Source organism: Erpetoichthys calabaricus, chromosome 14 (assembly GCF_900747795.2).
Source record: "Erpetoichthys calabaricus chromosome 14, fErpCal1.3, whole genome shotgun sequence".
In the NCBI taxonomy this organism is placed as follows: Eukaryota; Metazoa; Chordata; class Cladistia; order Polypteriformes; family Polypteridae; genus Erpetoichthys; species Erpetoichthys calabaricus.
Window position 1 is genome coordinate 27,159,062 of NC_041407.2, and position 15,417 is coordinate 27,174,478.

At 35.1% G+C, this 15,417-nt stretch overlaps 1 protein-coding gene across 1 annotated transcript in view; it reads right to left on the reverse strand.

Annotated features, from left to right (window-relative positions):
* Positions 1-15,417, reverse strand: part of LOC114664438 (alpha-1,6-mannosylglycoprotein 6-beta-N-acetylglucosaminyltransferase B) — a 61,278-nt gene that overhangs the window by 11,947 nt on the left and 33,914 nt on the right. Inside the window, 3 exon segments of the mRNA XM_051936239.1 lie at positions 2,959-3,048; positions 3,051-3,077; positions 6,877-7,023. Of these exon segments, the coding sequence (XP_051792199.1) occupies positions 2,959-3,048; positions 3,051-3,077; positions 6,877-7,023 (264 nt within the window).

Consider the following 15,417-nt stretch of genomic DNA (forward strand, 5'->3'; position numbering starts at 1 on the left):
CAACATTTAAATACCATTTGAATACAATAGCATGCTGTATGTTGCTGTTTGCCAACAGGGTAATGCTCCACTGCACAGCGCTAACAACATCTGGGATGGTTCAAGGAAAATGACAGAGAATTCAAGCTAAAACAATGGTATCTCAAGTCATCAGATTTGAAACGAGTTGAGGTGATATGAACTAGAATGAGTGGTCTTGACCAGAGATCCCTCATCAACAAGTTTGGTGCAATTATGGAATATGTTGCAGTTGATGTTAGCAGCTTACTTTTGCCACACTTTCAAAGCTTTGTTGAGTGTCCGTCTTGGCAAATTCAGGATGTTCTGATGGCATGTGGAAAATAATCTTTCCATGTATATATTTCCCTTGTTAAAAGCTGGTTTTCAAGTACATAAATAAAATAGACAGTTGCAAGAAGCTCTGACAGGGAACCATACCGCTAGAGAAACTGACACAATTTAGCAATGAATGCCTTTCACTTTACTCTATGGTATAATGACAATGCATTTTATTGAACTAAAATTAATTAAAAAATTAATAAAATGTATAAAAATACATATTAATTAACATTATTAACCTAACAGGAGCAGCTGAAAGAAGAAGAAGAAGAATCTAAGAACATCATTTAAGGCATATTATTAAACTTTATGCAGTACACAAAACTGTTGTCCAATACTTATTTTCTACAGTCCTATACACTGAAAAAATAATTTTTTTGATTCATCTTAATTTAATAATAAATGACCTTATTCATTCTTAAAATTCAATGATCAGGGTAGGGTGACAGAAAACAGGTGAGCCCCTCCTTATTCATATAAGGCATTTTGAATATCTAAATTAAACACTGAAACACTTAAAGGTCCCATATTTCAATTATTTAATAGAGAAATATATAGCATTCTGAATCATTGTGGGTGTGGGTCTGCCCTGCAATGGAATAGTGTCCCTGCCTTGTGCTACATGCTGCCAGGATAGGCTATGACCCTCCATGACCCTAGCTTGGATTAGGTTTGTAATTTAAGACAATTTCTATTTGAATCAGACAGTGTCATTGAAAGAAACAGTACTTGTCCATATTGCAATATTTAGTATCCACAATATTTAATTATTTATAACGTGCTTATAAGGGAAGATTTAAAGCTACTATGCTCTGGCAGTTGAAAATGAATTTAAAAGCATGCATTCATTAATTAATAAACAGGAAAAAAGTTAGTGATTGTGTAAACAAACCTTTAAAATGTTATTTTTGGAAATGTTTACATAGAGGAGAAATTCCTAAAGACTGTAAGCTGGCAAAAATTGTCCCATTATGCACTACAGGTCAAAAGTTTTGGAACACTTCAGTTTTTACACTTTTCCTTCAAATGTAATCAGTTGAAATGCAATGAATGACTTAAAATGGTGAAAAGGTCAGCGGTAAGCTGCCAGAGGTTTAAATTTAAAGTTTAGGTTAGAAAACACTGAGAAAAAGGAAATATCAGAATATTACAAATGGGCCTTCTTCAGGGAACAACTAATAGGTTACATTACTTGAACAATATTCCAGTGATAATGGCAAGAAAACAGCAATTAACAAATGAAATGAGACAGAACATTATTACCCTTAGGAGTGTAGGCCTTTCATTTAGAGAAATTGCAAAGTGTCAGTGAGTACAGTGAGAGAAGTATGATGAAAAACGTAATATCTCAGCTTAGTGAAACATCAAACAAATTGAAAAAAGACATGTGGGCTGAATGATTTGCTGTTGTCAAAAGTCCTCTTACTAAATGATCTTCTTTGGGAATGCGAACATTGTTGAGGTAATGAAAATTGTCATTTTACTCTTTTATTAGAGTTTTATGGCTAAAGCACAAATTGTTTTAACAGTGAAATTAAACATTTGCACTAAGTCACTTAACGATGACTTTACATATATGCCACAACATACAATAAAGCACCTGATCTCATTGTAAGTCTAAAATTAGTGGCCATAAACATGATAAATGACTCACATAATGTATATTAAAGGCAAGTGCTTTCAAGCAAGTGTATTTCCTGAATTAATGAAGCAATACACATCACTTATCATGCACAAGCGGAAGGAGAAAAATGGTAGGTGGTTTTAGTCAATAGTTCTGGGAAGCCAGGCAAGAAAACTAGGTAAAAATGTCTTTGAAACAGTGTTCAATTTTATGTTATGTTTGGCAATATCAGATTGGCCTTCTAATGCTTCAGAAAACACTGTGCAAAAGGATAACATTGTGTTTTAAACGGTAAGATGTCATCAATAATGTTGTTTTTATGGACTAAGCCTTTTAAAGTTCTATGTCATAGCACCTAAAAGCTGTTATTTTGGCTTATGGTGTGGACTAATACACTTCATATTGAGGTTTCCAATTTTTTTTTGTCTACAGTCTAGTTACTCCATTTGTTAATTCTTTGTTAACAGTAAATTTGTTTAATACCCTGAGGGGTTATGCATTATTCTTAAAAGTCCAGTCATGCCGGGACATAAGCTCCTTTACATAAACTTACTATCATAAATAGGTTCTTGTTGAAAGAGGATTATACTTGTTTCCTATTTAGAGGTTCTGTCTTTTTTAAACTCCCTAAGCAACCATTACCAGTGATTCATATACATTCCTCCTAAGCCAGCTTCAACAGAAATTCATATATATTCTTCTGAGATGTTACTTATCTGACATTACTCATTGTAATATTTTGTAAAACCTCAAAAATGAAACTCCAGGGTCTAACACTGGTCACTTCAGACGGGCTGCTCTTGGCCCTTTGTCCGAGAGGCTGAGCTGTACATAATTCTTTAAATCTCTGGACTGGACCTTTAGGAAATTTAGTGAAAAGTCCAAATTCAAAGCATTGGGCAACTTCATATACATTCTGTTGCTCCAGATGTATTTCCTGAATGTCCTGGAATCTCTGCTACCCAGTGTTGTTTAGACTTAAAATGCTCACTTACTTTGACTTTTATGATCTCCAGGACTGCAGATTCAAACTCTTCCAGGTTATTGTAATCCACGGTGATCACATGAGGGTCTACCAATGTACCATCTCTGCATAGGGGTGCTGAGAAGAAATCTGGAAAAAAAATTAAGCTGTTACGATGTTCATTATTGAGTTTTCATAACCTAAGCATCTCCTTAGAGCAGCATTTCTCAACCCTTTAAGTATTTGCGACCCGAGTTTTCATAACAGTTTTAATCACGCCCCCCCTAACGTTTTTTTGAAAGGAGCCCAATAATACCAATTTGTTCTTTTTTAATTAATGATATATCATAGATGGATATTTTATTATACCTACTTAACTTTATCGACATTTATCTAACTCTATATTTATTTTTTAGTATCAAAATGTAGTTTAAGTTAATTTGCTTTGGTTTCAATAGATGTATTTTTCATATTTTCAATTCTTGTTTTCTTTTTTTCACATCTTCGCGCCCCCCCCCCTCCCCCCCCCCCTTTTTGTTACTTCGCGCCCCCCCTAGGGGGGCCCGCCCCACAGTTTGAGAACCACTGTCCTAGAGTGTGTTGTTCTTGCAAACTTTGGAATGGTACAAGAGTCACTTTCATTAAGATTTGCTGACTGGACTGTGTCTGATGTCAACACATCACATCAACACAGAGAAAGTCGGGTCCATGCACAAAAGCACTGTCAGGAATGACTCTGAAGTTAAATGGTTTTACGTATGCAAGCTATCTCAATAATATATGGCAAATTGGTAGGAAAAGGAAATGTATAAAGACAAACAGGAACCTGGCACAGCAATTTCCTAGGTCCATACCTAATATGATTTTTGGGAGTTCTCCTGACATAGGAAAATGTGAACAAAGCTGCATAACTGCTATATAAAACACACAAAACTTCCCGTCAGCCACATATTAAATGCACTGACACTTAATCAATAATAGGAGGCTTATGAGCACACAAAACAAATCTTTTGTGGCAAATATTTTCCTTATTATCGGAGTGGCAGAAATCCAGAAATCAAAACCAAAAGGACTACTGAGTATCAGAAGATCATGCCTACTTTCATAATAAAAGGAAAAGACAGGAATAATAGTCAAGAGAGTGCTTTATTCAGAGTCCTCAAATCTTTAAAACAAAAGTAGGTTGCTTATTCTTAATGGTAAATAAGATTTTTCTTTATTCAAAAAAAGATTCATGCTTCTGCAAACCCCTATCTATAAAGACTGTAGCTAGACTTCCATTAAAACACTAATTATTGCAAGTCCTCAAATCAGCAAAGGGAAGTGTCCATAATGACCAGTGTTGAACAACAATAGATAATGTCATCAAAATCTGACTAAAATAATGTGAAAAAATAAATTGAAATAATATTAAAAACACTATAAACTAGCCTGAAATGAATGAAGATCATGGCAGGACTAAGGTGATGACATGTAAATGTCTGCACTAACTTAGCAAATTCTCAAGTACACTATACTAATACTGGGTAGGAACTCAGTCAGTATGTTTATATGCATGTAGATAATTAGGTTAAGATGAATTACCCGATTAAGGCAGAAACCTGGTTCTTATTAATCAGTGTTTACATGCACAAGTAATTCTTTTGCAGTTCTTCTTTGGAAAAATACCCTGATATCATTAAAATGAGCAAAAAAGTCATCATCAGCCACTATGAGTCCAAAGTTAAACATGACGCCTGTGGTAATTTTCTTGCATTTTATAAATATGTTTAGTATAAGTGACATTTTATTTATAATTTTCTGTTACTGGATTGCATGCAGCAAACTCTTTTCTGCTCGTTTGTGAGGACTGAGCCCTTCAAAAGACCTAGTACGAGTGCTTCTTGTGTAACACTGAGTGCCGCTGGGATAATAATATTGAAGTAAAAATATCTACAGTACATTAAGATATGTATTAGATTTCTCATTACCATAGAAAGTAATCGGGTTACATAACGCACATTACTTTACACGTTACCCTACTGCTCTCGAAATTGTGTTGCTGAGTTTAGCACTGTACATTCAGCTCATCAACATAAATTTAGAGATTTCTGAAATACTGAGACAGACTATATCAGCCAGGAGGAGGAATAATGCGATCACTTGAACATTTGCCTCTGGAAATGTATTTTGTTGATGCTTCAACCCATGACTGCTGAAAGAGTCTCAAAGGCAAATCAAATACATGTGCAGGCTGACAAAGTGCAATGGACATGCACAGACTACAAAATCCTTAACAGTAACCCGGTTACATGGCCACATAATCAGATTATTCACAGAGAAATCTACCTCTGTTAATCAGGTTTCTCAGAGGCCAATAACACGATTTCTCTAATCAGAATAAGTCTTTACATGGCATTTTAGGTGGCATTGGGTTATTTAAACACATGTAAATGCAGCAAATGTCTTGTCCATTAAACCAGTTTGAGACAACATTTGCTTTGTGAATCATCATGCTGGAAGTATCCATTAAAAGATGGGTAAATGGTAACCATAAAAGGATGTGCATAGTTAGCAACAATACTTAAATAGGCCATGGCATTCAAGCGATGATTGATTGGTATTAACAGGCCCAAAGTGTGCCAAAAATGTACCACACATCATTACACCATCACCACCAGCCTGAACTGTTAACACCAGGCAGTTTGAGTACATGGATTTCTAGCTGTTGGTGCCAAATTCTGACCCTACCATCTGTTTGACTTGGCAGAAATTGAGATTCACTAAGCTATGTCCTTCCAGTCTTCAGCTGTCCAATATTGGTGAACTTGTGCCTACAGCAGGCTCAGCTTTCTGCCCTTGGCAGAAAGGATTGGAACCTGACATGGTCTTCTACTGTTGCAGAACACTACCTCAAGATTCAATGTGTTATACATTCTGGGATGCTTATCTGCTCACAACAGTTGGATAAAAGTGGTTATTTCAGTTACTGTAGCCATTCTGTCAGCTTGAACCAGTCTGGTCATTCTCTTCGGACCTTTGTCATCAAAAGCTGTTTCCGTCCACAGAACTATAGCTCACTGGATGTTTTTTGCACCATTCTGAGTAAACTCTTTAGACTGTTGTGCATGAAAATCCTAGGAGATCAGCAGTTACAGAAATAGTCAAACCAGCGTGTCTGCCACCAACAATCATGACCTGAGATGACATTTTTCTGCTGTCACATGATTGGCTGGTTACATAACTGCAAGGATAAGCAGGTGTACAGATATTTCTAATAATTTGCTCAGTGAGTATATGACCAGCGCAATGATTTTGGAGAAGCCTAATTCTTTGTTCGCTTTGCAGGGTTATCCATTTGAAAAGCATCTGCATACTGAATAGTTTCTGAAACAAATAGCTATTGACCATTCAAGCTAGTGAGTGAAAAGTTAAGCTCAGTTCCAACTGTTAATGTTACAGGCACATGGAATAAACTTTGAGGGCAGTTATCACCAAGTGCACTGCCTATGTCACAGTGGTTGAAAATTGGTAGCATGTTCCTCCAGTGAAGCAAAGAAGAGCAATGTAAGTAGAATTGAATAACAGTGACAGAAACAGCATGTGGTGCCCATCTGACAGAAAATGAGCTTTGTACACCTTTAGTGAACAGTAATAATGCAAGAGTCTATGCATACAGGAAAACAACTATGATGCTAGTGGCCATACATGTTTTCTGCGCACTTTGTAATATCCCACACTTCATAAGGAGGTATAAACTCCACTGATCAGTGAAATTACGAAGTCAATATGTGTAAACAACCAAATTTCACTAAATTTTGGGATTGGTTAGTGTCAATTGTGCTGTGCTATATTTTGGTGTATTGTTCTTGTAGTAAACCTTAGTCAAGTGTTGGGATGTAACTTTATGACATGTTTTTTCTGCCATAAGTCATTGATTTCATGAAATAAAATTCAGCAAAAGCCTTACCTCTCTGGATGTTGGCTTTCCTTTGAAGAAGGCATGGTTTAGAGAGCTGTGGGGTGGGTTGAACCCAGGCTGCAGAAAGATACACCCATTGGCTATAGCTTCTAAGGGAGCAGGTCCCTCATATGGAAACCCCATTCCAACGAAGAGCTATAGGAGCAAAACACAACCTGTCACTACCTGCTCGTCATAAGATGCAAATCATCAAGACAACACAAGCAAAGAACTGCAGAGATAAGCATGGGAAAAAAGAAGTGAAGAAAGAACAATAGAAAATGATAATTGAGAGTAAATGTGAGAATGAACTGTGTAGAAATGAAGACTGTGGCCATAATAAAGAAATGTAATAAAAACTCAAATAGAAAATGAGGTTAGGACAAACGTTTTTCCCCAAAAGCTTTAAAAGCTAGACATAACATTTCGTAGCTTGGTTGATTCCTGCTATGAGGAACCTGTGCCAAACTGAGAATGCCTAAATGATACAATGATGACATTGTGCTGACTGAATGACTGTTTTCAGTCTGCTGTCATGCAACCAATCATTATTTTACGCAGTTTCTTTCTAAACAAACTCCAACCCAAAGCACAACAATTACAATTTTTCTCTAATAGGCATATATGCTTGTTAAATGACTTGCTCAGAGACACACAGTGAGTCAAGTGGAAGGGACACAACTGCCAACCTTGGATGTTTAAGGTTCAGTGCTTTAGCTTCTAGAAACACAGCACTGTTTTTCTGCTTTCAAGTACTCACATTAGTTGTTTGTATTTCTGATGGTTTGAGAGATTTTATTTTTTTATGTAAAATGAAGTAGGTAGCACAAAGTACAAACACTTTTTGACAGTGCTCACTGCAGCTTGGAAACCTAACTCTGTAACAAATGGAATCTTGCAGATGAATACCTAGAATATTTGCAGAAAGTGGCATCCTATGCTGCATAAAACAGTTTCAAGAAAAAAAAATTCAAAGAAGAAGATAAATTAGTAGCAAAAATAAGAACTGGCACTGCAGTAATCTCGAACATTTCTTATGTAGGTATGTATGCAAATATCCATTACTTAAAATTAATTCTATAGCAAAAATCAGGACGACAGCCAATTCTGATTTGTGTACCCAGTGTTACTGAAACTGCATTAGGCAAAGAGAGAGATGAAATGGAATGGAAGTGAAATATAATTAAAAAGGGAAGCAGGAAAGAGGGTGAATCCCACCACAAATCTGTAGTTAAGGAATAAGCACAGACCTCAGTGACAAGGCTCTCCTGCTGCTCACTCAAAAATGTGGACAGCATAGCCACATGGAATCCATTTACTTTCTGGAGGATTTAAGAGGGTAGATAAGTTTAAGCATTGAGGGCACAGTCACAGCACTCAGGACTAACTACAAAGAGGAGTGGGTTTGTGTGTTTTTCGGGCATGGACACCTGAGATACCTAGTCCCCCAAAAGTACTATTTTCCTATTGGTTTCTTTCATTTTTTTTCAGGGTATTCATCTTTTTTAATATCTTTGGTGAGAATTCTTGGGATATACAGTAGATCATCCTGACTTCAAAGAGAAGTACTGAATTAATTCATCTTTATCGATTTATACAGTCTTTATTGTCAGGGTACAGTCAAATGCTTGCTTGCTTGTGCTAATTAACATTCCCCAGAACTATGATAAGTGAGTATAACAACCTTAGAACATATTTCTCATTACCAAACAAACAAAATATGGAAATGTATATTCTAGTTGGTATACGTAATTATTAGCCTGTCAACGTGAAAAAAGAGAACTACTGTATGTTTACTAAGATGTTAGTGTACATAAAAGTGCCATAAGCTAACCACAATGTTACTCACTCTGTGTTAAAATTCAATATGTATATTATTCTGACCTAGTCCAAGAGATTTCATAAAATGATATTAGTTTATTTAACCTTTACAAATCTTATGTGAACACAGATCCTGAATTCCATGCACACCAAAAGAGAATACAGATTCAAAACAAACATCACCATTCTTTGCACACACTGTTGCTTTCTAATCATGTGTGAAAACTTATCATATACTTATAACACATTTCAAATCACACTTCCTCTGTTTGCAAATTGTCATCGTATAATTTTAGGAACTTAGTAAAACTTCAGACTGCTTTGAGCTAAGTATAATATGGAACAATTGGTGTATGCATTTATATAATTTCACCTAGACTTCCGAAATCGTCTGTTTGCAAGTCTTCCTGTAAAGTCCATCCAAAGAATGCAATATATTTAAAACAGCATGGACATGTGTTATCGACCACAAAGAAACATTTTAGGTTTACTTCAGTTTTGTCTTCTGTAATCTGATTAACTACCAAAATGAAAATCCAATTCAAGATTCAGGTGATTGCCTATAAATGCATTTCTGCTGTTGGTCCATTTACCTTTGGGAAATACTTACTGTATACTGTATATTATGCTAACTGGTTCCCTTGGGGCAGTGTATTCTAATCATTTGGTTGTGAGGCTCTGAGCTATGGGTGATCTTGCTTTCAGCTGGCCCTCAACTCTAGAACAACCTTACACAATCTATTTGGGTTTCCACAAGATTGGCTGCTTTGACAAGAAATTTCAAGGTTTACCTCTTTCAATGCAGCCTTAATAACAGCATTTTCCAGTTGTTGCATTTGGTTGTGACTTTAATTAAGATAACATTAAGAAGAAAATTGTAATAGTTCAGTTCGGTATTGAAGGTACTGTATGAAGTTTTTTTCTGTATAACAGTAAGAGTGTAAACATTGTAAAGGTCTATTAAGTGGAAAAAACATGTTTCAGAACTCAGGAGGCTGTCAAAAATAACAATGGTGACAGAGAGTGAAAGTTTATCTCAAGGTTTCCTCCTGCAACCCAGAGACATTCATGTGGGTGTATGTGTGTGAGAGCAAGCCCAGTAATGGCCTGGAAACTTGTTTAGGGCTACTTCCTGCCTTGATGAAAATGCTGGCAAATAAAGTCATGTTTGGTACTCTCTTAACATATCAAGCCATACAAGGAAACAAAAAAATGATTAAGCAAAGCCTGTCATTTAAACCCAATACCACATACACAAATATTGATAATTTTTGTTAAATAATTGGAATTATATCTTGCATACATTTTCATTTTATTTTGTTTGCATAGTAAAAATATCCATTCATCAATTTTCTGAACCTGTTTAAACCAAATGAAAATCCCAGTAGCAATGGGAAAAAGACAGAAAACATTCTTTGACAGTGAGAACAGATGTATCACTGTATCACTCATGTACATGTCAAAACTATTAATGGGCCAGTTTAGAGACAATAGGCTAAAATGCCCAACTTTAGTGTGTGAGGAAAACAAGGGTATTCAGAGGAAACCCTGCATAGACACAGAGAGAACATGGAAACTCAAATTCAAGCTTATTATCATGTATGCATAGTACAATGAAAATCTTACATGGATACGTATTCAGAATGCTTATATGCTCCCTGTGTCTTCATAGGTTTTGTTGAAAGTGCATCCAAAACATGTATGTGAATTGTAGTGCTTTCCCCTAACAGCAGGAACCAACAGGAGCCAGGACTGGGCTGATGATCTGGTTCAGTCTCTTTAAAAGGAGGGGTTACTTGTAAACTGATTACATCAAGTGTGTGATGTACACTTGTATGCTTATATAAAATTATCTAGCAGATTACCTCAATGCTATTCTTTGCTTTTTGCAGATTTTTATATTTTATACTGCTTTCAGTTGTTAGAGCTACTTTACTCTGCAGAGAATGTATATTTCCTCCAGTCTCTTCAATATTCTGCACCAAATTTTTCATGTTCCTTTGAATACTGTCATCAGCCCAAATTAAAATTAATGCTTATACATCAACAACAGTATGGTCCAGTGCACATATGAATCTATTTTACACATAAAGAAAACATTGCAAAAAAATTCAAACAGTCAAAGACATCATTTAAAATCGAAAACTGGGCAACAATGCTTTGACTACAGTCTTGTCTTCTACATGTATAAGACAATGGCTGAAACCAATCAGTGACAATGATATCATCACAGCCTCACTAAACCTACCAGAATGAGTATCACGTACCAAGCAAGGCTCGAGAAAGCCAAAACCTATGGGTAAAGTCAGAAAGTATAAAAAATGGAAGTGGAAACAAACATGAATATGAAAGTGGTCTGTAAAAAAGAACCCTGCCTGTCTGACAATCCTGTGGTGTGTCAACGCCCTCTGGTGATTATTTCTGCTCATAATTTCTACATGGCCCAACACAGACCTCCCAAAAATTTGTTGTTATTACGCACTGTGTGACATCACAGCATTTATTTTGGAATTAATAACAATGTCTGATTTCATACATTGTTTGAGCATATCATGAATGATGGAAGGTGAAGGTGGAAGGTGATGATGGATATAATAAAGATGATTTCAGCTTATTTGAGAAGACATTCATTTTGATGTTTGAATTTGCTTCCCTTTTTGTTATTTATTAAAAATAAATGATTTCCTGTTTTGGATTTGAAAAGAAATGACTGACACTGAGTTTGTCTAGTATGTTTTATACTGTACCACCACTCAATTAAATAAGTACATTTAATAATTCATTTGATTGTTTGGGATAATATTTCTTATCAAAGATAAGTAATGCAAAATTTTACTATTAAGTATCCACTCACATCTGATCCTCATCTGTACACCTCTTTTATCCTATTAGCTGCAATTTGCTTCTCTACTTATAAGGAATATTACACCTAAAAATATATTTTTTAATCTTTTACTGACCCTAAGCTGTTTGTAGTGATTGCTAAGAAGAATGTTACGTTTAATTTCATGTTTTCTTGGAGAATTAAGATTACAAAGTTTATGATACAACAAGCTTTAATAGAGGCTGGTGGGGGGCCAATACTGAACAACTGCAAGCAGCATTAAATCGTCCATGAAAAAAATCTCTTTACATTATTATGTTGCATAATCCATGTTGGTTATCCAGTTATGGGCTTACAACATCCAAAACACATGCATTTTGGTGTTCCTGATGAAAAAGGAAAGCAAATTTTCATGAAAGGACCAGAAAAATAGTTAGTTATTATGGCAAGTTAAAGTGTAAACCAAAAATCATTCCTTTATTTCACCAAAAATCATAGAAAAACTAAACTCAAAGGTTTGTTAATTAAGACAAAAATAAAGCAGAGCACATACAAACAAGATGCGTTCTTATCCACAATCTTGGATAACACAGTGTGGTTCTGACATTTATATTATTGACCTAATAACATCACGGGTCAATGACTTTTAGTCATCCCATGATGTAACCATCCTAGCAACTGAATCACCTCATTCAAAGAATCTGCAAAATGGCGATGCCCATGAAAAACAAAGAAAGCTTAGGAAAAGATGTAAAATATATTTTGAAATGAGTTGAAAACTAAAAATAAACATCAGAGATAGATTCAGCGACTCACAAAACCAATAACAACAAATACAAAGGGGGACAGAAAAAAAACAGAATTATCTTCTGGAGCGTGGGCCCCTTTTAGTACATGCTTCCCCCACTAGGTGAATATTCTAGGAACTTCTGCATCAGTGTGCCAACTGGTGATGTTGTGAGCTGCTGCATTCTACTTCAGTGGCTTTTTCTTTAAGAATTTTCAACGCATTTGCCTGTTTTGTGATGGCTGATTTACACGAACAAAGTGCGGCAGTCAAAGTTTGTTTCCTGTTAAGGAAAAACGCGGCAGAAACAGTTGTTATGCTACAGACAGTCAAACTGTCAACCAAAGCTTTTATCTGGAAGTTTTAAAAAGTCTTGAAAAAGTTGCCACAGAATTTGAGGAAGAAACATCCCCAGTCCATCATGACAACGTAGCTGCCCACACTGCGCTGAGTGTTCAGCAGTTTTTGGCACCAAAAGTGGCACGATCCCCGTACATCACCCACCCTATTCACCTGATCTTGCTTGTGTGACTTTTTTTTTTTCTTGGGATGAAAAAAGTCCTCAGAGGGAAACGTTTTGCTGATGTGGAAGAGGTGAAACAAAAAGCTGTAGAAGTCCTAAAAGGGATCAAAGTCAGAGAGTTCCAAAACTGTTTTGAGCAGTGGAAAAAACGTCTTGATAAGCGTATTGCATCAAACGGAGAGTACTTTGAAGATGACTGAAGTTTGAAAGTGTAAAAATAAATACACTATTTTTTTAAAGTCAAGAGTCCTGCTATTCATTACTCAAGACAATCTAATACTTTACATTTTTCCAGCCTGATTGTTTTAATTTATCACTCCTATTGTACCACAATTTTTTCTTGTTTACTATTTTAAAGAAAAATGAACAGCATGTTCAATCTTCTATTTTTGTACCATACACTAAAATGTAAATCATTCTCCTTTTAATATATATTTTCTATGTATATTTTAACATCTATAAGGGAATATTACATATTGTAACATTTCTTTTCCAATGAATAATATTCTCCAGCCTTTTTTGTAATCATTTCACGACTTTTTGCAGTTCCTCCATCTTTCACCTTCCTTCTACTGTAAGTATATCTTTATTTTTCTTTCATTAATCTCCATCAAACAACAATAGACCCATAAATTCCTGGCATGTATTCCATTATTGACATTTGATTCTAAGTTCTTGTTGAATTTCATTATTTTCTAACAGTTTAACACCTACTCACCATCTTGGTTTTGTATCTGTTCAGTCTCAGTAGTAATTTTTCTTTTCAGTTTGGAAGAAAACTACACACTTTAGTATTTAACATATACTGTACATATTTGTATACCAAGCAAATCCCAGAAAACCGAGTTCTCTGTTTTTTGGTTGTCTAATAGACAATTTCTATTAGGAAATCGTAAGATTTTGTCTAGCCTTTATCTTGGTCATAATTCATCATTTTTGCTTTTATATCTTACACTCACACTGAGTTTCTTTCTTACACTCCTTTTGTGAATTTTTGGAGTGTTTAATGACTTTTGTGATTTTCTTTCAACACAAACACAGTATTTATTGGAATTTCATATTCATATTAACCATTTCTAAACTTCATCTTAATATACCTGCTGATAATATAAATTAGGCCTGTCTAGCTTATTTTTAATTAAAATTGTGACCTTAGAGCTTTCATTTTTATTAGACCTGGAATGGTGTGGTTTAGCTTGAGCTATATTCCTGGCTCTACCTTTTTCCATTTTGATTTTCTTTCTTTTATTGATTTTTTAAATTAATAATATATTTTTCCCGTTTCCTTTTAAGAATTAGGCTGGGGGTGGGGGTTGGGGGGATTAGGTGGCTTCCACTTACTGCTAATTACTCAGGTGTTGCTGCTGAGGTCTTATGAAAGGATTACAACAAGCCTCAGAGAACTGCTGAACAATTGTGCAAGTCCTACCTTACTAATGGTTCTTCTCTAGAGTGTAGTTAGCTCTGTATTTTTAAGCTTTCTGGTTTTACTTCACTGGTACTTGATTTTTGATTTGGTATTTTTGTCTAGTCTTTTGGGTAGTAATTTTTAGAGCCGAAGTAAACTTCTAGCTAAGGTTCTAATGCTTGTATGAATTACAGTATTTTAGAATTAAGGGTACTGTTTTGGCCCTGAGATTTGTAACGTTAAGTGTTTTAAGTATGTTTTTCCCCCAAAGATTATTTATATATTATGAATTTACTTTTTCTGTTTACATTTAATTTTTCTGTTTCTGTTTCATTATATCTGTGAAATCTAGAATTACTGTTAGTACAAATATTACCAGTTTAGTAATCTTGTGTAGGTATATTGGGAATATTAAGGTGGTGACTTGTCTCCTGAGATTTGGGTGTTTTTTTTTTTTTTAATGTTGTGGGAATTTTTTGCTTTATTAAGTAGAACTATGGTGTGCATCTAAGAATACTCTATAGAGTTTTACCTATTGTAATTCCTACCAAAATGTCCTGTAATTCTTAGAATTGCTTATGTTACAAGATCTTCTGCATCATTTGTTTTACACTGCAATTCAGTTCATTTTTGTATAATCTTTTTCACTCGGGGCAAATTGTGCAAATCTGCAGCTATAATCCTATTCTATATCTGTTTATGCTGATACCTGAAACTAACTCATTATTTTTTGGCTCATTTTTTTGAATTTGCTTCTCCCTTTTACACATTATTAAGGCTTTCAAAGCCTATAATCACTGCTTTGTGATTTTCTTTTCTTCACATCCTACCAGGAGATACATTTCCAGAGACAGGCTTTTCATTAAAATTTTTCAATCTCCCACCCACTGGAGTTTTAAATTGTGAATATTCAGCTTTTCCTTTGGAACTTAATCTAAAGATTTTTCTTTGTTATTAGCTATTTCTGTTCTTAATTTTTTACTACGTAGAGATTTGTCAAGGCCTGGCAGATCAGTGCCTGGAAACAAAAGAAATGTTTGACCTACATTTTTTTGGTTTAAAATATAAACAATAATAGCAGTACTAGTCAAAATGTAACTTCAGAGGTCAACCCCCAAAGATTACTATGCCAATAAGTGTAAGGAAGAGTGCTAGGAGACATCTATACTTTTTTGTCTGAATGCTAA